The 24,396-nt window shown below is 38.6% G+C and overlaps 1 protein-coding gene across 2 annotated transcripts in view; it reads left to right on the plus strand.

Annotated features, from left to right (window-relative positions):
- Positions 1-4,368: 4,368 nt before the first annotated feature.
- TRA2B (transformer 2 beta homolog) overlaps positions 4,369-24,396 on the plus strand; it is a 21,937-nt gene continuing 1,909 nt past the window's right edge. Inside the window, exons 1-9 of one of the 2 annotated variants that reach the window (XM_012806917.1) lie at positions 4,475-4,677; positions 10,284-10,559; positions 15,344-15,477; positions 16,486-16,648; positions 17,148-17,336; positions 20,125-20,240; positions 21,907-21,990; positions 23,255-23,314; positions 23,939-24,012. In XM_012806917.1, the coding sequence (XP_012662371.1) occupies positions 16,616-16,648; positions 17,148-17,336; positions 20,125-20,240; positions 21,907-21,990; positions 23,255-23,314; positions 23,939-24,012 (556 nt within the window). In that variant the 5' untranslated portion in view covers positions 4,475-4,677; positions 10,284-10,559; positions 15,344-15,477; positions 16,486-16,615. Of the gene's footprint in view, positions 4,678-10,283; positions 10,560-15,343; positions 15,478-16,485; positions 16,649-17,147; positions 17,337-20,124; positions 20,241-21,906; positions 21,991-23,254; positions 23,315-23,938; positions 24,013-24,396 lie in introns of both variants that reach the window. The other variant, XM_003792727.3, reaches the window with a different exon arrangement.

The following is a 24,396-nucleotide window of genomic DNA, read 5'->3' on the forward strand; positions in this document are numbered from 1 at the left end:
CTTTTTTTTTTTTTTTTTTGAGACAGAGTCTCACTTTGTAGCCTCCAGTAGTGTGCCAGGGCCTCATAGCTCACAGCAACCTCAGACTCCTGGGCTCAAGTGATTCTCTGTCTCAGCCTCCTGAGTAGCTGGGACTACAGGCGCCTGCCACAACTCCCAACTATTTTTATTTTTTATTTTTAGAGACAGAGTTTCACTTTGTCATCCTCGGTAGAGTGCTGTAGCATCACAGCTCACAGCAACCTCCAGTTCTTGGGCTTAGGCGATTCTCTTGCCTCAGTCTCTGGAGCAGCTGGGACTACAGGCGCCTGCCACAACACTGGCTATTTTTTTGTTGCAGTTTGGCCTGGGCCAGGTTTGAACCCATCACCCTCAGTATATCAGCTGGCATCCTACTCACTGAGCCACAGGCACTGCCCTCCCAGCTATTTTTAGAGGTGGGGTCTGGCTCTAGCTCAGGCTGGCCCTGAACTCCTGAACTCAGGCAATCCTTTGGCCTTGCCCTCCCAGAGTACTGGGATTACAGGTGTGAGCCACCACACCCAGCCCTCCTAACTTAATTTTTAAATTAGATCACAATAATTGTCTAAGTGTTAAAAGGGGAGAAATAGGCTCGGCGCCTATAGCTCAACCGGCTAAGGCACCAGCCACGTACACCTAAGGTGGTGGGTTCGAATCCCCAGCCCGGACCCGCCAAACAACGATGAGGGCTGCAACCAAAAAATAGCCGGGTGTTGTGGTGGGTGCCTGTGGTCCCAGCTACTTGGGAGGCGGAGGCAGGAGACTCGCTTGAGCCCAGGACTTGGAGGTTGCTGTGAGCTGAGATGTCCAGGGGAACAGCTTGAGGCTCTGTCTCAAAAAAAAAAAAAAAAACGGGGGGGGGGAGAAATAAATTTAATCCTGGTTTTTGCAGGGAGAATATATAAAGAAGTTTAGAAATGGTACAGCCTAGCCAATGTAATGATTAAAAGTGAGTAAATGCACAGAAGTATTTACTGCATTGCAATACCTCAAACACAAGTCTCAGAAGAAAGGGTGCTGGAATTGTTTTTTCAGGTTTATCCTTCTGTGTGAACTATGACTCCAATTCCAAGATAACTGTCTGCATCTTTTTGTGACCCTATTACCTCCCATTAGAACTATTAGAACTTTAAATAAGGCTCAGCCTGTGGCTCAAGTGGCTAAGGCGCCAGCCACATACACCTAAGGTGTCGGGTTTGAATCCAGCCCGGGCCCACCAAACAACAATGAAGGCTGCAACCAAAAAATAGCCAGGCGTTGTGGGGGGTGCCTGTGATCCTAGCTACCTGGGAGGCTGAGGCAGGAGACTCACTTGAGCCCAGGAGTTGGAGGTTGCTGTGAGCTGTGATGCCACAGCACCCTACCCAGGGGGACAGCTTGAGGCTCTGTCTCAAAAAAAAAAAAAAAGAAAAAAAAGAACTTTAAATAAAGTGCTTAAAATTATGAAAACTCCACAAACTCTAATTCAGTTTGTAAATTACTTTGCCTTGATAATTGGCAACAGTGAAGATGAAGAGGAAAAGATAAATTTTAAAAAATATATAAGAAATAAAACTTATGAGATGTTTTAAATAATTAGATGAGAGGAATGTAGAAGAATATTTCCAGAAGAGACAGTTGGAGGGCACAGAAGGGGTAGATTCAAAATGTTTATTTTAATTTCGGACAAGTTAATTTTTAGAAGCCTTTGAAATATCCAGGTAAATATTCCAGTAGACAACTAGAATTTAAGCTGGCACTGAGGAGGGCATTCAAAACTGTACAGTTCTAATCACCTTTTGTTTTATCATGAAGACAATAAAATCTTGAGATTATGTTCAAAAAAAAAGGTAAATATAGATATAAACAAAAGCGATAAGCCTTACTGAAACATCAGAGTAGATCTGCTCTGTCTAAGAATAGAAGACAAAAAAAGAAAAAAAAAGAATAGAAGACAGTTGTCATCCTGAGTCACCATCAAATCTCAGGGTCTCAGGCACCTTAAATACTATTCCAGATGACCATTTTATACCAAGAAGAATCAAACTGCCTACTATTATAATTCAATAATAAAAGATATACAACTTAATTAAAATGGGCAAGTATCAGAATAGACATTTTTCAAAAAAAGATCTACCAGAATAGATATTTTTCTTTTTCTTTTTCTTTTTTTTTTTTGACAGGAGCCTCAAGCTGTCCCCCTGGGTAGAGTGCCGTGGCATTACAGCTCACAGCAACCTCCAACTCCTGGGCTCAAGCGAGTCTCTTGCCTCCGCCTCCCAAGTAGCTGGGACCACAGGCGCCCGCCACAACGCCCGGCTATTTTTTGGTTGCAGCCGTCATTGTTGTTTGGCAGGTCCGGGCTGGGGATTTGAACCCGCCACCTTAGGTGTACGTGGCTGGCGCCTTAGCCCGTTGAGCTATAGGTGCCGAGCCAATAGATATTTTTCAAAAAAAGATCTACAAATCACCAATAAACACATGGAAAGATTATCTTTATTGGTAGGGAAATGCAAACCAAAATCACGAGATACCACCTCATACCCACCACTACGTAGCCGTAATTAAAAACAAAACTTGATGCAAGTATTAGTAGGGATTTGGAAAAACTAGAAGGTTTATACATTGGTGGTGGCAATGTAAAAGGTAAAATCAATGCAGCTGCCGTGGAAAACAATTTGGAAGCTCCTCAAAAAGTTAACTGCAGAGTAACCATACAACTCAGCAATTCCTTTCCTAGGAATATACCAAGAGAATTTAAAACATACATGTGTACAAAAACTTGTGTTCATAGCAGCATTATTCATAATTCCTAAAAAATGGAAACTATCCAATGTCTATCAAATGGTGAATGGATAAATAAAATGTGGTATAGCCATAAAATGGAATATAATTTGACAATAAAAAGGAAGAAGTCTGGGCATGGTGGCTTAGGCCTACAAATCCTAGCACTCTGGGAACCCAAGGGTGCTAGGATCAGGAGTTCCAGACCAACCTGAGCAAGAGGGGAGACTGGCTCCTGAGCTTGTAGTTGGAACTATTCTGGAGGCCCAGGCAGGAGGATCACTTGAGCCCAAGAATTTGAGGTTTCACTGTACTAGGCTGATGCCACTGCACTCTGGCAAGGGACAGAGCAAAACCTTGTCTCAAAAAAAAAAGATAAATCAACACATTCTACACAGATGCATCTTGAAAACAAGCTAAGGAAACCAGTTACAAAAAACTTAAGTATTCTATGATTCCATTTATATGAAATATCCTGAATAGGTAAGTCTACAGAGGCAGAAAGCAGATTTGTGATTGCCTAAGACTGAAAGGCTTAGGAAGATAAGAGAGGTAGGATGAAACATGACTATTATTAAGGGCTATTTTTGGTGTGAGTAGACTGGTCTAAAAGTACAGTGATGGTCACACAATTCTGCGAATAAAAAACCATTTCAATTGTACACTTTATTTTTTGAGACAGAGTCACAGTCTGTCAACCTGGGTAGAGTGTAGTGACATCATCATAGCTCGCAGCAACCTCAAACTCCTGAGCTCAAGAGAGCCTCTTGCTTCAGCCTGCAAAGTAGCTGGGACTACAGGAGCCTCCCATAACCCAAGGCTAGTTTTTCTATATTTAGCTGAGACCCGGTCTTGCTCTTGCTCAGGCTGGTCTCAAGCAATCCACATGCTTCACCCTCCCAGAATGCCAGGATGACAGGCTTCAGCCCCTGCGCCCAGAATCAATTGTACACTGTAAATGAGGGAAGTGCATGATATGTAAGTTATATCTTAATAGTTATTTTTTTTAAAAATCAGATACCATCCTTTCTTTTTGATGAACGGCAATACAGAGTTTGGGCTCTTATATACTCGTGTACTCTTGGCTACCAGTGCCTTGTGACACCACTGCAGTTGTACATGCCTCTAGCACTTAAATCATCGTCTGTAATTACGTGTTTAACAATCCTATATTACATCACTACTTTCTTTAGAATAGATATTGTATCTGATTCTTGTGTTTCAGGATCTGTTTTTTAAAAATGAAGGTTTATTCAGGAAAAAAAAAATGTACAACTAAGATTAAATAAAAAGTAAAGTAGAAACCCAACGTACAGATATTTACCTCTCCTACCAAGGAAAGGCACAAAACGAAACGGAAGCAAAGCACAAATAGGAATAAAGGATGGGGAAAGCAGAGCATCTCCTTCCATCCCGGCTTTTGACTCTCTGTAAAGTTCCAGGGGACAGTCAGTCGAGATTGGCTACATACTATGCCTGGCGGCGCCGGCAAGACAAGCCAACCCAGATGCTCTCTTTCCCGCCTCTTTGAGGCCCTAAGCCCCAGGTGGAGCCGCGCGAGGGGCGGGGCTCACGTCACGTCCGGTTCAGGCGGCGCCGTCGCTAGGGAGAGAAAATAGAGCGCGAAGGGGCGGGGCCGAGAATGCGCGCGTTCTGGGCGGGGAGGAGCCCGGCTAGGGAGCGTCGCGTCACGTCCGGTGGAGGGAGAGCCGGTGCGGAGGCGGCGCGGAGCGCTTCAGTTGTGAGCGGCTCGGAAATCGGTGCGTCGTGTGAGGCTGCAGCGGAGCCTCTATAAGAAGGCGCAAGAGGTTGGCAGCTTCATTGAAGCACATCGAGCGGCGTCAGCAGCCAGAAGTCATGAGCGACAGCGGTGAACAGAACTACGGCGAGCGGGTACGTAGAAGTGGTGTAGGGGGCGGCTGTGTGGTCCCAGCTTCTTCTGTCTTTCTAGGCCCATCGGCCTGAGGTCTGGAGGCAGAGATGTTTTAGGCCCCGAAGTCTGAAGCCGGAAGGAGGGCAGGCGAGGTTTCAACAAGGCCTTGTGGGTAGCGTCTTTAGTCGCGAAATCAGGCTGGCACTGAGGAGTACGTTCGGCGGGTTTGTGTGGCCTTGTGCCCGAGACAGCCGTTTTTTCCGTTATGGGGGTAGGGAAGATCAAAAATGGCCGCTGCGTACCCTCGGTGTTGGGGGAGGGGAGCCGTATCTTATTTCGCAGATGCCTTCCTGCGAAGGGCCGCCGCAGCCATCTTGGGCTGGCGGGCTGGGCGCGCTGCCAGAGGCACAAAATGGCGGAGGGGCCGCGCGTGAGCGCGGGCTCGACTCGCCGCAGGCCGCGCCTGGTAGACCGCGTGGTGGGTTGGAAGAAGAAAGACGCTGTTCTTGGCCAGTGTTTACGTTATCGAAGGGGCCATCTTACCGGCCGTTGAAAGAACAGAATTTAGGCTGTTCTTGGGGTTTATAATGTGGAAACTTAAATAGCCTTAAGTTCTAGGCCCGTTAGTTAGAGGGGATTGGGCGAGGTTTTGTATTTGGTTTAAGCGGAGCGTTTTTTGTCCGATAACTTAGAGTTTTCCAGTCAAGAATTGTTTTCAGAGTATTCTATTAGCAAAGGCCACAAAGATCGCCAAGACTATTTTATGGAAATGATTTCCCCCCGCCCCCGGGAATAAGCGGGAGAAAGTGGCGGGCAACAATCCGTGGCGCTATTACTGCCTTTCTACTGAGACGTTCCAGTACTGAGAATCACAGCAGACGTTGGTACTTTTTTTTTTTGAGTTTTCCACCTCTTAAAAGGTGGAGTTCGGTGAGGGTTGATTAAATTGAGAGAGAAAGATAGTCCCTAGGCTTAGGAAAAGCCTAGTTTGCTTGTGGAGACTCTGGGTATGATTAGGTTCGGAAAGCACTGAAGACGCAGAAATAGAGGGCTTTCTAGAACTTTACATACTGACGGCTAAGGGGAATTTGTTTAGAAGAAGGGCTAGAAAACCAGTTTCTGAAGCTGTATGGGAATATGGTTTTGTGTTTCGTTACCTATTAAGTGTCTCCTTGCTGGTAGAGCTGCCTTACGATCTGAAAACTACTGGTCGAGTGAGACTATTAAATACCTTAATAAACTTAGTTCGTTACGGTATTTTTTGAAAGAAACTTCCTCCGGCTTGGCACCTTAGTGAGCTTAACTCTATAATGAATTTTGGAACCAAAACTAATTGATTTGAACTAATCAAGCCTTAACATACTCAGATGGATATTAGATTGGGGGGATTTTGGTGTTTTTCCGTTAAGGTGATACTTAAGTATCGCCGATGTGCGCGATTATTTTTCTTAAGGTTTTGCTTTCTGAGGGTAGAAAAGTTTGGGTTGAGCTCACAGGTGGTGTGCCTTCTGATTGCTATAAGTTGACTGGCCTGTTGAAACTGCTCCTTGGTGTTGGGACTGGGAAGCGCAGGTCTTTTATTAAATAAACACCGATTATTGGGTACTTTTGCCCTCTTGTAGGGAATACAGAATGATTTCTGACAAGAGGAGCTTCCTGGTTGAATGTACGTGAAGTTACACATGGAATGCTCCAAAAAGTGTAGAATTGCCAAGGAAGAATTAACTCTAGCATATTTTACATGAGGAAGGAAAAAGGAAGTAGATCTGTTTGAGTCGTATTAATAGAAATTTGAAATCGTTTGTTTTCTTTCTACTATAAAAAATTTAATGTTTTTTGCAGTCCTTGGCTTAATTGTGAAAGGAAAGAAAATTAATGTAGGAGTCTTGGCTTTCTGGAAGAGATTTCCAATCTTTCAAGTTGTAAAATACGTTCACGTTTTTGTTTGCATTCCCATCGAAACCTTTAAATGATTGGAATATTCCTAAAACAAATATGTTGTCTAGTCTCCCTTATGCTGGGAAAGCATAAGGCTGAATGGAACCATATAAAAATTAAGCAAGGAAAAAAAGGTAATGTAAGTCTTTTTAAATCGGCTGGAATATTTACCTGTTAAATCTGTAAATCCAGACACTCAAACACCCTGGCAGCCCTACCTCTCTAGTAAAGGTTGGGGGCCACTTGAGGTCTCCTGCCTAGTCCTTTAGACTTTAGAAGTACTTTTCCTAAACAAAGTCAGGCGTGTGGAATAAATAAAATCATCCTCAATTTAGTTACTAATAGACTATTTATAAGAACTTCATAATAGAGTTGGTTAGCAATTTTAGAGGTGCTGACTAATAATGGGGGGTGATCAATCTTCAAAGCCCAATAATGGTCACAATACACTATGTAGGGTGTGTAAAGTTTGTGTTGTCTTATCTTGCACTCAGTTAAATTTAAGTCTTATCCTCCTTACCTCTGCAGTTAGTTTGTACAAATTAGTCTTTTGTCTAAAGAATCCAGAAATAGGAAACATTGGGCCAGATGTTTTTATTCAAGATTACAATAACAAGCGGTTTAAATATGTCTTGACCCAGCAGATACTTTGATAAAAAATTAGCTGCTGTTTTTGTAGAAGCAGTGTTTGTGACATAGACACATTATCTTTAGTCTTGCTCTCAATAGAGGTGACTAGCACTTGGACACCATCCCATCAGGATGCCTCTCAAAATCTGCAGTTTTTCTCTTCTTCTGCTTAATCTTGGGATATCTTTTTGTATTCTTTATTTTTAGCCCCTAACTCTAAATTCTGATTTTCAGAACAAGCATCTCTGAATCAATTTCCTTTCTGCAGAATTGTAGCCCTCACGCCAAATACCTTCAACAAAGGATTGAGTTAATGTAAAGTGGGAGGAAACAGTTTCGTTTCATTGTGAGTCTGGTTAGGTTATTAGTTTCTTGAAACCAGGTTGATTTTTTTTCCCCCCTCTTGGTCCTAAGAGTACTTTGATATTGTGAATGTTTGGAGCTAGAAGGTGGCAATTTCAAACTGAAATTACGAGTGATTTTGCAAGGTAAGTACTACAGGTTTTGTCAAAGGATTGAAGAGGAATTAAGCTGGGGAGAGAACTATTAATGGGATTTGCCTTGTAGTCTTTTTACCCTTTCTCTCCGCTAAAACCCCATACCTAAGAAGCAAATAATAATGCTTTTGTAGTTGAGTTCTTATTTTGCCAAAGATAGACATACACATCTCTTGAGCCTTAGCATTTTTTGTTATACTGATCAATGTTCATGCATACATAATTAATTGCATTGTTTTCTTAAAGGTATGATTGATTAGGAATTATAAGTATTTTTACCCAGGTTTAGTCCTTTGGGTGTGGGTCACATAGAGTTAGGTTTTGTCATCACTTAACTTTTTAAGCTGTAAGCCAAAAAAAATTATTTCTTGTAGCAAATCATACTCTTCATAATCCCTAAAAATCTTCTCTTTGAATTAGGTTTTGTGGGTTATTTTCAGATTACCTTTATCACATAGATTGTCACATAACAACAGTTTGGATTAGGCTTTTTGCATTAATTTTTGTGCTTGGATATTAGATTAAAAGGTAGTCTTCTAATATGTCAAAACATTTGCTTTTGCTGGGAAGTAGTGAATGTTTTATGAATGTAAACGTAAGGGTCTGTGCTGTTTTTGCAAGAGATTTCTTAAAGCACAGGCTTGTGGGGGGGGTTGTTTGTTTGTTTTTGTTTTTGTTTTTTTTGCTTTTTCCTTCAGAGACTATTCTTAGTCTTTGAGGATTTTTCTCTCCATCCACCTTTCTGATAGACAATTTGGCTGCAGAACAAAATAAAATAGACCTTAATGTATTGGTAAGAGCATTCATCGACTTTCCTGTGAAAGGTTCCACATTTTTCTTTCCCCTCTCCCTTCCATTTTTTAGAATATTGGATTGTCAACTTAATGAGTTAGTGCATGTTTCATGTTAAATGGATTTTTTTGTTGTATCCCCCAGAAACACATAACAAAAATTGTGTTAATGAGAAAGTTTCTGTTTATTTCTACATAGGATCTCTTAACCAAATGTTCATAATGTTAGCCTGGTCTTCTGGTTTTATAAAGTGGCTTTTTGAAATTAGCTGCTGAGTTGTAAAAAACCTGACAACTATACTTATAGTGATGGCTTTCTTAGAATATGAATGAGAGAGGAAGAAGGTTTGGAAGGGGTAATGAAATAACATCAGTTAGATGTCCATATTGAAGACAGTGGTGATAGAGCTTTGGCCTCTATTTCAGTATCTTTTGCATCTAAGCCCTGTTATCTTTACATAATTGTTAGGAGGCCCTGAGGAAACCTGCTTGGGCATTCTGATTCCACGATTACATTTGCACTGCCAGCAAACATTTCCCATTACATTTTAGTGATGGATATTAAAAGAAAACCAATTGCTGTAGCTTCCTTAAATAGCTGTTTAAAACATATTCTAGGATTAAGTAAAATAAACAATAATTGACTTTAAAACTAGGCTGGAAATTATGCTGCTATGTTAGAAAAGACATCAGAACACGTGCCAGGATAGCCATGGTTTTTAATGCCTTAATGCTCGGACATAAGGATGTCTCTTGTAACTCTTTTTTAAAGAAAACTATAAATTTAAAACTAGGAAAGAAATGACAGTAAAATAAGATTCAAAGGTGAAATGCAGGATAACAAGGAAAACTAGAATGTTTTATAAAGGCAGTATTTTGTTTGGCATGTTCAAAAGATGCTTTTATACTTTGCTGATCTGCTAAATTAAGTCTTTAATATTTGAGGAGGTGAGCTATAATTTTGTTCTAGTATTGCCACCTTTAAAATAGGATTTCTCCTTTGGATACCCAGAAGACATTACTATTCATTGAAGGGAAAATGTACCACAAAATTCATTAAAAATGCCACTGTTGGATTCAAGTCTGTTCTGCTTTCCTTCATAGTTACTGGCTTATAGTAGGTTGTTGACCTAATTTTGTCCTTTTATGATTTTAGTTCTAAATTTAGTAATTAGACCATTTATACTATAAAATCTCACTAGAGCAGCATTTCTAGGGGTGGGTTAAAACTATAGTTCCAAATTGTCATGTTCTGGCATTGTCTAATATAGTAAAAAAAATGCGTGACATTAAATACATTTCTTTATCCTGAGACAAGTCACAATATTGTAAACCTCTTAAACCCTGAGCCTTTGTCATCATTGTACAAATGAATTGTCCGTGCTTTCCTTTCTTGCACTTATGTATTACTGTGTCACTTTTTGATAGAGATGTGATTTTGACACTTAACATTTTCTCTTGATGAATACAATACGTAAGAAGTGTGAAATGTAATTGTAGTTCTTAAAATGTTAAATGAACAGTAAATGTTCAGAGGCGCACTTCACATTCATCTTAAGCATGATAAGATGAGTAGACAAATGAGAGTGATTACCATATACTAGAACCAACAGAAAACTATGTAGTTTCAGATTTTTGAGCTGCATATTCTAGTGTCTTTTTTTAAAATCCAAATCAACAAAGGGATTTTTTTTTCTAGTTTTCAGTTTTGGCACTGGATTTTATCCTGGAGTTTTAAAATATTCTTCATCCTGTTCTTTTTCTATTAAGGTTAATGTTGAAGAAGGAAAATGCGGAAGTCGTCATTTGACAAGTTTTATAAATGAGTATTTGAAGCTCAGGAATAAGTGAAGCTGAAATTTGAAAAAATAAAAGAAAGAATGCATGCTAATTATCAGACCAGAAGTCCCACTTGTAGAATATTGAGCAATTTGTGTGAAGTGGGGAAGATGAAAGAAGTCAGAATTTGAAACGGAAGAATGAAGAAAAGAAATAAAAATGAAGTTAAGATAAGAAGTAATCTGGAATCAGAAAGCACTACGCTAAGTAATTACTAGTCTGTTTATGTGTCCCTGTATATTTTGCTAAACATGCATGCATTATTTGTTTAATAGAAGAAAATATATACAGGGTAAAGAAGTGCCTTCCAGGGGAAACGGTTAAATTAGGTAATTCTAATTTTAACTGCTTAGTCAAATGATTGAAATGCAATTTTTTTTAAAAAATTAACCTTTTGTAGTCAAATACCAGGTAGCAATGAAGCTGTCCAGCATGGGTAACAGTTGGCTTCAGTGTTGTCCCCTTTAGATAGATTTTTTAATCTAAATTCTGCTGGTCCCAGGATATGATTACATCCCGAGTTGGAACTGGTGGTCTTAGAATCCACTGACCCCTCTCTTTCAGTACTGTATGTACTTCAGTATATTGTAGGATGTTTTGTTTGTTTAAGTTTTTCTAGCCAGGATAGTTTAGAACCAACCCCTCTGAATCAAAGCAAAGCTTTGAACAGGGTAGTGGGGGGGGGGGGATTAAATCATTAGTTTTTTCCCAAATGGCAGGAGTGGAGATCTATAACCATTTAGCGTTGACCCTAACTTGAAGTTGCATGTTTGTTAATAAGAATCCAGGGGTGATTCTTTAAATTCTGTTTACTGCCCATTCCAGCTGAATAACTAGGATTAGTGCTGAAAATATAGTAGCTTTCCTTAGAAGTGGGTCACATATGGTGAATAAGATAGCTAATTCAAAGTGCAATAATAACAGGTGCTTTTTATTTCCCTTTTCTGCTGTCAACATTTTGTTACTAGAATGGTATTAGAGATACAGATTATAAAGTAGCTTTATTCTGGTTCCCTACTCTACTACATAGAAAATCACATCAAATGTTCTGTCTTTTCCTTTTCTGTGTGTTTTGTTTTAGCTGACCAGAAGAGTCAGCTGATTGGTGTGATGTTGTTACCTTCAGCTGGATGGGACAAGTACATATATCAGTAATACCCAGTAGCAGCCAGCCAACAATGTTTTCTACCCAATTGAGAATGCCAGGGGTGTCATCTCACGGACTTCTTCCTGAGATAAAGACCCCTTAAGCTTTCTCTGAGAGTTGTTAGATCTTTAAGTACTTGGAGAAAATGATTTAGATGATACTTCTTGAAGGATCCATTTTCTGGTACTTTAGAAACTGTTGTCATAGTTTGAAATAAGTATTTCTATGTCTTGCAAACAATTATTTGCATTTATAGAAGGTAGTTTTTGCATTTAGTTTTCTCCAATTGTTGGTTTGTAAAATTTCCTGACATAGATAAACTAATAACATTGATGTTTATTTTGCATTCTGAATTACTCATAGAACAGGTAGATGGCTGAGGTAAAAATGATGTGAGTTATCAAGTAACCTGAAAGGCCCTAGGGTCCAAAATAGAGATTAGCCCCCCAAGAAAAAGAATGCAATTTGGAATATGATTATATGAATTGAGCTGTATAGATTTAAGGTTATGCTGTTACTGTTAATAGATCATCTCATTCATTCATTTTTTATTTCTCCCTTAGCCAAAGCATCTTTGGTTTTAGGGTGTCTCTTCCCCAGGCCATTGGGAAGAGGGGGGTAAATAGGCTTCTTTGTGTTCCTGGGACTGGTAGCTATAAGGAAGATTATATTAATCAGAAGTCTGACAGGTGCTAGGGGCAGGCAGAGCAGGGAAGGAGTTGGTATTTGGGAAGGGAAATGATGAAATAGGTACGAAGTATATTATTTTTGAAGTTGCATCAATGAGACTTAACTAGCCTCAGAAATGTGTACAGCCTTTTTATTAAGGGATATAGATGCCCAACACCAGGTCTTTCTTACACAGGAATTGAATGACTAATCCTTTTATCTTTCAAAATAAAATGTTGTGAGACTTTGCTATTCTTAGAATAGAGAGATGTACATTAAAGTTATTTTGTTGGAAGACTTTCGTGTTTTGTTACCTGGTGTGTTCCCTATGGGTTGTGTGTGTATTAGTATACAACTTTAGTCTATAAGAACTTAGATCATTGAGCATTTTCCAGGGAATTTTTGGCTTGATTTTTATTTATGCTGACTTTAATTTCATAATCCCTTTGCTTGGAGCTTTGGTGTCCACAGTAGTTCTTTTTTGGTGAAGCTTTAAATCTGTATTGACACCTATAGCTTTGTTCTAAAAATATAAAGATAAGTATAGAGGCTTTCCCAACTAGTTTTATAGATGTGCCCATATGTTAAGGTTTAAAGTTAATGTTATGCTTTAGATTTGGCTGGTCCTTTTAGGTCTCATTTCTTCCACACAGTCTAAATTCCTTTGCATATGTTTTCCCAGTAAGTTAAATGGCCAGCATAACTGGAAGAGTTGTAACTTCCTTAAGAAAATATCCCTGACAGAAAAGAAGGTATAGCCCAATGAGTGTCAGTATAAAATGGAAAGTCTTTACATTTGGTATTTCCCTTATTCCTGGTCTAAGAAAGCTCACAAAGTGAGCTACAAGCCTGTTCTGGAGATTTTTAAGTGAAAACTTTTAATTTCACAAATGTCATATCTTTGACTCTTGATCTGTTAAAATGTCACAAAGAAAACTCATTAAGGCTTATTTCCTAAACTGGAAGTGTCTCTTCTTAGTGGAGAGGACAGCGAAGCATCTGAGCTTGGAATAAGGCTTTTCTGTTAAATAAAGCAAAAGGCTTACCAAGGATCTAAGCTTTCTATCCATTCTTTCTTTGTACTCAGATTCCTTCTAACTTACTATAATTGCTTTTATTGGTAATCTTCTGCTACTATAAGGCACTCATGATCTTACTTTCTGAGCAAATTGTTTTATTTGGTTTCCATTAAAAATTCTGTAATTCCAGGAAGTAATCTTGTTAGCTTTGGAACAAAGGTGTTCAGTGGCTTTGGGGTTCCTTTTATTTTTTTAGACAGAGTCTGTCACCCTCAGTAGAGTGCCATGTCATCACAGCTCACAGCAACCTCTTAACTCCTGGGCTTAGGTGATTCTCTTGCCTCAGCCTCCCTAGTAGCTGGGACTACTGGGGTGGTGCCCAGGGTTCCTATTTTTTTATCTTCTCTTTTGGACTTAATTTTTCCCATATAAAAATGGCCCAACTATACCCTTGTATTTGAGACCTTTGTCCAAGGTGAAAAGGGAAGAAGGGAGAAACTGTGCTTCTAAATGTCTATACTCAGAATATTTGGTAGAGAAATTCAAGGGATTTTTTCTTGGGGTCCCCAGAGCAGTGCTGCATCTTTTAAACAATTCTTGGTGTTAAAGGCATCTGTTCTTAGTAATAAAGAAGGAGATTGCCATTTTTCAATCTTTTTATAGTCCGCTCATGGGGGAGAGCAGAGGGGGGAAAAGGTTTATGATGGCTTCAAGATCATTTCCCAGTTTTTTGATGCCGAAAGACCTGAACTTAATTTACCTGGTAAGGTGGTCTTTCCTATTACGTGAAACATAAATTTATCACTTCTGTATATGCTGCTTCTGAGCATCATAGGAAAGGTCTTCCAAATTTTCTTTCTTCATGTTGTAAACCACAGAACTATATTCTGAAATGTTAGGGACTGTAATTTAAAATAATTCTTAGCCTTATCTTACTCTTTGAAGAATGGTCAGGATACTCGGAAGATCTACCACAGAGACACCTTGTGATAACTTACTGGAAGCTTCAGCTTTGATTCATATGCCTTCCAGTTATTTCTTATAATAATTGCTTCCTTTTGAGTCTTAACATGTGCTCTACCTAGGAAGACTAACTAGACTTTTTAGGCCTTTTATTTTGCCTAAGTTAAATAGCCTAAAATAAAAACTGTCTACCTTGGTATTGGTATCTTACTTAACCAGGTGTTGAGTTCTGTTCCTCTCACCTTCATCCGCTGTTTTTGATGCCTTGGCAGAACTTTTCCCTCATTCTGTTACTTACATATACCTTTTCTGTTGATTAATTAACCATGTTTTCAGCCTATTAATGAACTAATCCTATTAGCCATTCTTTAGAGATCTTTTTCATGGCACTTGCTTTACCAGCTAGTTCCAGTTTTGATTGGGAAAACTGTGGGTACATAGTATTTATCTAGTCACTTTTTGCATAAAATGAACTGCTAGTTTACGTTGGCTCATCTTCATTTAGCTGAGGAGGCTGTGGAATCTGTGGCACTCTTCCCTGCTCTTCTGCATAATTCACTGCCTTTCTAATGTAGCTCCATCTAGTTGCTTTCAGTTTGTTGGGTGGAATGGAGTTCTACATGTGGACTTAAGTGTCTTTTAAGCTGGTCCTGGCCTTCCACTAGGTTTCTACTTTTCCCTAGGACTTGAAACTGAGATGATCATGCTTGTCTTTTTTCCCCACTCAAAACATCTTTCGAAAAGTTGAGGTCCTCTACAAAGAAAGCATTTTAAAAGTAAGTTTTGTAAATTTTGTAGGGTTTTGTTTTTATTGACTGCAACTTAATTGAAAATAGGTATAAAGTATAGGCGTCATAGTTAATAAGGTTCTTTCTCACCCTAATGAGTAATACTCCTGAAACATAATCCTTGGACAGTTCCCTTAACTGCTTGGCTTTGGCACCCCTTTCAGAGGGGAGTGGGGTCAGATAACTCTTATCCCTGCTCCAAAAAGGTGAAGAAAGGACAAGTTAATTGACTTATGTCAGTTGGAGCTATGAAACGATTACACCAGGTATACTCAGTTCCCTTACCTGTGTTTTCTTATCTTGGAAAGGGATTGCTCTCCCTCACCATTTATCTTACAGCAGCTTTGTTTGTTTTTAAAGTTGCCCAGGAAGTATACAAATTAAACTTTTGACATCTACGTGTAGGAATCCCGTTCTGCTTCCAGAAGTGGAAGTGCTCACGGATCGGGGAAATCTGCAAGGCATACCCCTGCAAGGTCTCGCTCCAAGGAAGATTCCAGGCGTTCCAGATCAAAGTCCAGGTCCAGATCTGAATCTAGGTAAGAAAGACTGTCTTGAGATTTTCTTGTTACTCTTAGACATTGGCGTGTGCTTTGTAAACCAGGAAGATAGAGAGGGTTAGATGTTTTGTTGGCCTATTTAATATTGGTACTAGAAATAAACTTAAGTTCTGGGAGAAGGAAGTCTAATTGGTTAAGAGCCTAAGCTTTTAGTCAGGGTTCAAATCTTACCTCTATTTTTGTTGATTTGGGTAGATTGTACGTAACCTTTTCAGCTCTAGCTTCTTTATCTGTAAAAGGCAAGTTAGTGATAGTACCTGTTCTTCAGAGTTCTTGTGAGTGTAAGTAAACTGCTTCTCAGTGTGGCAATATGCTACAGAAAATTGGCTTTCAGTATTTGCAATTCTGGATAAATACATACATACATCGTGCTTTTTTTTTTTTTCTTAATGTGTTTCAAAGAGTAGGCTATACATCCTAGTTTGCCTGGGACAGTCCTAGTTTATGCCTGTTGTCAGGCATAAGAAACAACACCTCTTCTCTCAAACATGTCCTGGTTTAGATGATGACTTTATGATCATTGTGGTCAAGAGCCACTCGCTCATTTCCCCCCCCCCCCACTGCTGGGGGAACTTCCTGTGATGGTGATACTGTTAAACCTTGTAAGCTAATGGTAGGCATAATGGTAGATGCAGAAAAACAGAAGGTGGTCTTCTGAGGGGAAAGATGGGCACAAACCAAGTTAGTTAAGTGGTGCATGCTTTACTTTTTAAACGGTGATTATATTGATTTTAATTTTCCTTTATCTTAATTTGAAGAAATGTTGGGAGAAGAACTGGTGGTTTTGGAACACTTCAAGCAAAATTGAAATGACTGTAGATTAAAATTATAGAGGAAAGGTATTGATCCCACTTAGTTTATAGGCATGTTATCATATGCTTGGATTGTGTTCCTTCTGGGATTTAATTCTAGAGCATTAAACATAAAAGAATCAAAGACCGTATTTGTCAGTTATTTATTCATAACCTTAGAGGCTTTGTTTTGCAGGTCTAGGTCCCGAAGAAGCTCTCGAAGGCATTATACAAGGTCACGGTCTCGTTCCCGCTCCCATAGACGATCTCGGAGCAGGTCTTACAGTCGAGATTATCGCAGACGTCACAGCCACAGTCATTCTCCCATGTCTACTCGCAGGCGTCATGTTGGGAATCGGGTAAGATGCAAAGCTGTTTTTTTAAAACAAAGAATTTTAGGTTAGGACTGATTGCGACAATAGAGCTTTAGCAGTGAATACATGACTGAAATCTTCAGAGAGTTTTAGTGTTTTGAGATTCTCATTTTAAGTTATTTGCTCCATTTGGGCTATCAGGCATTGTATTGACATACCAATATAGCTAAGTCCATCAAGAAAAACATTCCAGGCTTGGCGCTCTCATTGGTTAGAGCACTGGCTATGTATGTACACTGGACTGGCAGACTTGAACCCACCCCAGGTCTGCTAAACAGTAACAACTACAAAATAAAGTCAAACTCTTTTGTTCTTACCTCTTTCTGGCAACTCAATCCATTGTATACGTGACATCTCTTAATTCAACCTCAAAAAAAAAATTTACTTTGTTACTGGCGTTTTTAATTAGCCTATGGTTTACTTTTATTTAGACTTTAATTTATGGTAAGTTTTCAGAGTTTGAAGTCCATTTCTCTATTTCTAGGCGAATCCTGATCCCAACTGTTGTCTTGGAGTATTTGGGTTGAGCTTGTACACCACAGAAAGAGATCTGAGAGAAGTGTTCTCTAAATACGGTCCCATTGCAGATGTGTCTATCGTATATGACCAGCAGTCTAGGCGTTCAAGAGGATTTGCCTTTGTGTATTTTGAAAATGTAGATGATGCCAAGGAAGTGAGTAAAACTTTATTTTATCTTTGTAAAGACCAGTTAATTTCTAAGCATTAAAGAGCAAGTGTTTAGATAAGGACGGTTTTGCTTTTTATGGTGTAAATAGGATATACACCTGCAGTTTGAGTCAAAGGAGTAAATTCTTAAACAAATACTGAAATCAGTAATGTTTTAACCATTTCTTATAGGAAATTTTAAATACATGTAGAATAACAAAATTTTGTAACTAGGGCAATTGATCCTACTACCCTGCTTCACTAGTTGTAACTAACTGGAGTCAGCTATGTTCCAGTTCAGTCTTCTACCCACCACATTTTGAAGTTCTGACATAATCACTTAGTATGTATGTATGCATATAGTTCATATATATTGTTTCAGTGTTTATAAACACCCAAATGTTATGAAAACAGAATCCGGCTCGGCGCCTGTGGCTCAAGTGGCTAAGGCTCCAGCCACATACACCTCAGGTGGCAGGTTCGAATCCCCAGCCCGGGCCCGCCAAACAACAATGATGGCTGCAACAAAAAAATGGCCAGGCGTTGTGGCGGGTGCCTGTAGTCCCAGCTACTTGGGAGGCTGAGGCAGGAGACTCGCTAGTCGCAGGAGTTGGAGGTTGCTGTGAGTGTGATGCCATGGCACTGTACCCAGGGGGGATAGCTTGAGGCTCTGTCTCAAAAAAAAAAAGAAAACAGAATCCTTATTTACATTAAGCTATTTTCTACAATAGAAAATAAGCAACAAAGTTATGACTAAGGAGGGAAAACTGATTTTGAGTATATATCAGGAAAAGAATGATTTCATGTTATTTTTGAATTTGACTTGAAGCGCAGAATATAGAAAGTATAAAGCTAGTATATGAGGTGGATTCCATTTAAGAAATTCAGACTTGAGGTGCATGTGGATAATAGCTGAAGTCATCATCAAGAAATTATAAAAAGGGCAGCACCTGTGGCTCAGTGAACAGGGTGTTGACCCCATATACTGAGGGTGGCGGGTTCAAACCCAGCCCCGGCCAAACTGCAACCAAAAAATAGCTGGGTGTTGTGGTGCCTGTAGTCCCAGCTACTCAGGAGGTTGAGGCAAGAGAATCGCCTAAGCCCAGAGTTGGAGGTTGCTGTGATACCACAGCACTCTACCAAGGGTGATGGAATGCGACTATGTCTGTACAAAAAAAAATATATATAGAGAGAGAGAGAAATGTGATAAACACAATTTAATGCCAAGCCCCTGTGATGGTCACAGGTCACAGTTGAGATTAGGAATTTAGTTGAGCCCTAGGCAAAATCTTTTGGTTTTATTTTATTTTTTTAAAATTTTCCTAATGTCTCTATTTGTAGAATAGACACAATCATTTTATATACATAGTTCTCATTTTTGAGCCGTGTGTGGTGTATATGCCTGTATTTCCAGCTACTCAGGAGGTTAAGGTAGGAGGAGCCCGGGAGTTGGAATCCAGCCTGAGCAACATGGTGATACCTCCATCTTTTAAAAAAAATCTTTTTTTTTTTTAATGTAAATAGCCAATTTTAACAGGAATAACTAATGAAGCATTAAAAGCAGTATGCAACTCATTTCAGTAGATAGCTCTGGAATTTTAAGACATTTGAAGGGACCTTTTAAGATGTCATTCAGTTTCATTTTTTTAAAAATTGAGATGCCAAAAGGTCTAAGTAGAAGTTTTCCCAAGATCACTGAATTGCCTAATTTAATTTTGCTAGAGGACCACAGTTAGCAATGAGAAAGTAGCATGATTTTTATGCGAATCTGTAGTGTCAGAAGCTGTTTTGATGCATAAATGTTATCTTAAACTTTCTAATGGAAGATCACAGAACACTGGAATTAGAAATTCTGCCTAGGTAAAAGGTAGTTTCTTCAAACTGTGAACAAACTCCAGTGAATATTTTTAAGTGCATGCTATATGTGTCCTGGCTTTTCTTCATCTTTTCATCTTAGCTTTTGTTTTCCAGAACAAGGCTGGATAAACTTTTAGATGATTAAATAGTAAATATGTTATGTTAGGCTTTTTGAGTCATGGAATCTTAGTCATAACAATTAAATCCAGCATCATAACCTAAAAGTAGATATATGTGATGAGCAGGGCAGTATTCTAGTGAAACATTGATGGGCATTTGAAGTTTGAATTTTTTTAATTATAACTTAAGAAATTCTGAGGCTTATTTATTATTTAAATTCATAGTTTATGGCTCATAGTGGCCTACAGATTATAATTTGACAACCTGTCTTATACAAAACAAAATCTACTTAAAGCACTAGTGAAATTTGAGGTTAGGGATAGTAATTGCTTTGTTTTCATGACCAGTTTTTACAAATGAATGATATTTAGTGGAAGGAATTAACTAATTTTAAATAGTAGCCCATATGAGCTTACCAGTGTTAAAATAACTTAATGGTGGCTGAACCCTGTAAGCCTAGCACTCTGGGAGGCCAAGGCGAGTGGATTGCTTGAGGTCAGGAGTTCAAGACCAGTCTGAGCAAAAGCAAGACTCCTTCTTTACTAAAAATAGAAAAAAATAAACTGACCTTGGTGGCGGGTACCTGTAAGTCATAGCTACTCAGGAGACTGAGTCAGGAGGATTACTCAAGCCCAAGAGTTTAAAGTTGTTGTGAGCTATGCCACCGTGGCACTCTACCCTTAGCGATAGAGTAAGACTCAAAATAATAACTTTATGCTACACCTAACTGAAACTCTGTTTGAACCTTATTCATAGCCATAGGATAATAGATGGCTTTGTCCAAAACGTCTATCAATAGTTCGTTTTATCTTTTAAAGGCTAAGGAACGTGCCAATGGAATGGAGCTTGATGGTCGTAGGATCAGAGTTGATTTCTCTATAACAAAAAGGCCACATACCCCAACACCAGGAATTTACATGGGAAGACCTACCTAGTAAGTTTATTTATGAGGTAAAAATGTGATTGAAAATTCAGTTCATGGCTCAGCGCTTGTGGCTCAAGCAGCTAAGGCGCCAGCCACATACACCTAAGGTGGCTGGTTCGAATCCAGCCTGGACCCGCCAAACAACAATAATGGCTGCAACCAAAAAATAACCAGGTGTTGTGGCAGGCGCCTGTGTTCCCAGCTACTCGGAAGGCTGAGGCAGGAGACTCGCTTGAGCCCAGGATTTGGAGGTTGCTGTGAGCAGTGAAGCCATGGCACTCTACCCAGGGTGACAGCTTGAGGCTCTGTCTCAAAAAAAAAAAGAAAAGAAAATTCAGTTCACTTCCTCCAAGAAACACTTGTGGGGAAAAGGGTCTTTTTTGTACTTCATCTAATCCTACCACAGTGCAAAGTAAAACTAAATATTGAGGGAATATACCTAAAAAATATAAGTATTATAACCTAATTCATTGTACCATCAAATTAACCTGAAATAATTAAACAACTTCATTGGATTATATGCAAAAATACGTGGTAACATTTCTGTTTATATCAAACATTTGCTTAACACTTTTAAATCACATTCCACTTTCTCATAAAGAAAAGCCATAAATTTTGGTTTTACTCACTAATTATTAAAAGTAGGACATTTTTCCTATAATAGAAACATAAAATTACAAATAAGAAGTTTATATATCTTAAAATAAGTGCAGTTTTTAGGCCAGGCAATATGGTGTATGCCTGTAATCCTAGCACTCTAGGAGGCCAAGGCAGATGGGTGGGTTGCTTGAGCTCAGGAGTTTGAGACACAGCCTAAGCAAGAGTGAGACCCTGTCTTTAAAAAATCACTGAGCATTATGGTGGGTGCCTGTAGTCCCAGCTACTTGGGAGGCTGAGGCAGGAGGATTACTTGAGCCTAAGAGTTTGAGGTTGCTGTGAGCTATGATGCTGAAACCCTCTACCAAGGGTGACAAAGTGAGACTCTGTCTCCAAAAAAGTGTGTTTTTTAGATTTTTTTTTTTTTAAAGCAGAATGGAAAACATGAGTCTTGGTTAATTGCACTAAAACATTAAGGGATACTTTTTTCCCCTTTGTTGTAACGCTAACCAAATGTGTACATTATTGACAGACTTTTAAATTGGAATTTATTTTTAAAATTAAAATGCTCTTACATAAGATAGGGAATTATAATTATGTATCGTGATTGTTATGTTCTCTTTATAAGCAGAACAGTTTCCCACTCCCCAAATGACATTTTCTCTGTGGCTTTATTTTTTTCCTTTTGAAAATGTGTGCAGTTAGAAAGTAAATCAGTAGATCTGTGTGCCTCAGTAATCTAAAAAATTTTAACAGTTAAGTAAAAAACAGTATTTGTCTCATATCAGTGAGAACTATGAAAGAAATGCTCATTTTTCCAATTAACATATCAGAAAAGGCCTACTATTAAATACCATCCGTTTTGTTCAGAGATAAGGAAGTTACCCTTAAAGAAGTTGCCCAGTCATGCCCATAGAGCTTGTCTGCAGGTTGTGTTACCTTCAAGACCTAAAGCATGCTACATGGTGTTGAGCTGCTGATAAATATCTGAACCAGTTTTTAATAATAAAAGTAACATCCAAAACAGTAGAGAAGGCCATGCCATATTTTTAAAAGATTTTTTTTTTATTATTCATAGTGGCAGTTCACGCCGTCGGGATTATTACGACAGAGGGTATGATCGAGGCTATGATGATCGAGACTACTATAGCAGGTCATACAGGTAAGTTGTGATGTAGAGTGGTCACTGTAATTGGAAGCATTTTAGGCTTCAGAAATAACAGCAGGAGTTTAAAGCAGATTTCAAGGTCTTTTTCATTAATATGGTATATATTATGTACTTGGTTTTCTGTTCAAAAACTATTCTAGAATATAAATAGGGGAACTTTTAGTGATCACTTGGGATATATTAACAAAGAGATTAACACATTTTCTTTCCAAACGTCAAATTCTTTGGTTTGAATTCAAAGTCTGAATTTTCTGGTTTAAAATAATAGGAAATAATTACAGCTTATGTATCTTGGTTTGTTCTTCTAAAAAAAAAAAAAAAAACACCGGGTGCATAAGCCATATTGGAAAGTTGGCCCTTTCTTAAAAGCAAATTTTTCTCTAATGTGTCATGCATTGGAGGGAAGTGACTGATAGTTTTTGAAAGATTACAGAGAATTCATTTAAAGTCATGAATTTAGTAATCAATGGTCAACAGGTTCTTTTTGTTGCCAAAAGTTCATATTTTAGGTAGGGGTTTTGGTAGGAAGATGCTTACCCCATCATGCTTAAAAAAGATACCTTTGACAGTATTTCCAAATGTAAAAATAAACTAAAATCTCTATTTTTTAGCAGCAATGGGTAGACCCTGCCTGTTTGTTAAAATGTAAATTTATATAATTATTAGGTATTGGCCACAACAGTAATCCTTGATACTTTAGTTTGGTGTTGAGGTATGGGGGTTTTTGTCTACATTGTTTAATAATGTTTGACAAGTGTCAGTATACTACTATCTGAAACTGGTTTATTACAGTTGCTAACCAATGGGGGGGGGGGCAGTCAGGGACTTGACCCCACTGACAGTTTATGTTCACATATTCTGTGCTTAACAAATGTACCAGTCCCTTGGCCCTTCCCACTCCCCCCAGTTAGCTAGCAGCTGTTGTGTGTGTTCTGAATTGTAAGCATTTTATCACTTACAAAAATCCCTTTTTTTCTTTTAACCATCCTTGTATTGAGAGGATGAAAAAAATTCTTAAGCTGATTTTTGTTAAAACATTTAAGAGCATTTGCTTAAAAATGTTCTCTGTTCTAATGATACTCCTTTTAGCCACCAGAGAGAGCCCTATGCCAGTTTCAGAAAAGACTGGCAAAGGGCTCTTAATCATTTAACTCACACTAAAGGAGGTACTACTAGTGCTTTGTGGGAGTTTTTATTTCACTGAATAAATAATATAATTGTTCCAAAAACTGAATATGTTATCTTCCTATCTTCACAGGGGAGGAGGTGGAGGAGGAGGAGGATGGAGAGCTGCTCAAGACAGGGATCAAATTTATAGGTATGCCAGGAGAGGATTTATTTAACCTCCAGACAATAGTAGAAAGCCTCACATTAAGATGGTTATCTCCAAATATTTTGGTGTAGGAGTGGATTCACATAAAACTGAAATTCTTGAAGCTCCTAAGAATATTCTTAAGTGACTATACAATAAAAGGCTTTGCGTATTTAAACATTAAATTTTTTTGTCATTTTTCATCATGTTCTTACACTTTATATGCTTTTATAAGCATCTCCAAATAAGAATATCAATACTCAAACCTGTCTTATACAAAACAAAATCTACTTAAAGCACTAGTGAAATCTGGTTTGAATGTTAGTCCATTTGGGTGTGGTTGGAATTAGTTAATGGTAAGGGAATTTTCTTTTTCTTGAACATTACTTCAGAAAATTTAAAAGAAGAGGAAATTAAAATAGAACTAGGATTATTAAACTTCTGATAGTTTAATAGTTATTTGGTACTTGGACCTTTACACTGGGCTTGGGGAAACCTAGAAACCCCACGACAGATCGAAGATTTTTGAGGAGTTCATGAAGACTACTTTGGGAACAGAAGGGGAATGTGTAATCATGTCCTTTAGTGTAGTAGTGATTTATGGAGACTTGTTTTGACATTTGTTTACAGAAGGCGGTCACCTTCTCCTTACTATAGTCGTGGAGGATACAGATCACGTTCCAGATCTCGATCGTATTCACCTCGTAAGTTTTTATCTTGATGTGGTATTTGTGTGTGTGTGGTAATAATACCACAGCCTAATAATAACAGGCAACTAATACCTTTTGCAGATAATGGGTTCATGTAGTTTTATCATTCACACATTTCAAATGTTTTTAGCATTCAAGAAAGTTGATGAAGATGACCTTTAAAATTCTGTTTTTGCTTTTAATTAAAATAGTAAAAGTACAGTCGGTTAAGTTTTAGGCGACTTTGAAAAATTATTTAAAACCTTAGCTCTGGCTCGGTGCCTATAGCTCAAGTAGCCTAAGGCACCAGCCACATATACCCAAGGTGGCAGGTTCGAATCTAGCCCGGGCCCACCAAACAACAATGATGGCTGCAACCAAAAAATAGCCAGGTGTTGT

This window comes from Otolemur garnettii, unplaced genomic scaffold (assembly GCF_000181295.1).
Source record: "Otolemur garnettii isolate 467f Iridium unplaced genomic scaffold, OtoGar3 scaffold00060, whole genome shotgun sequence".
NCBI lineage: Eukaryota > Metazoa > Chordata > Mammalia > Primates > Galagidae > Otolemur > Otolemur garnettii.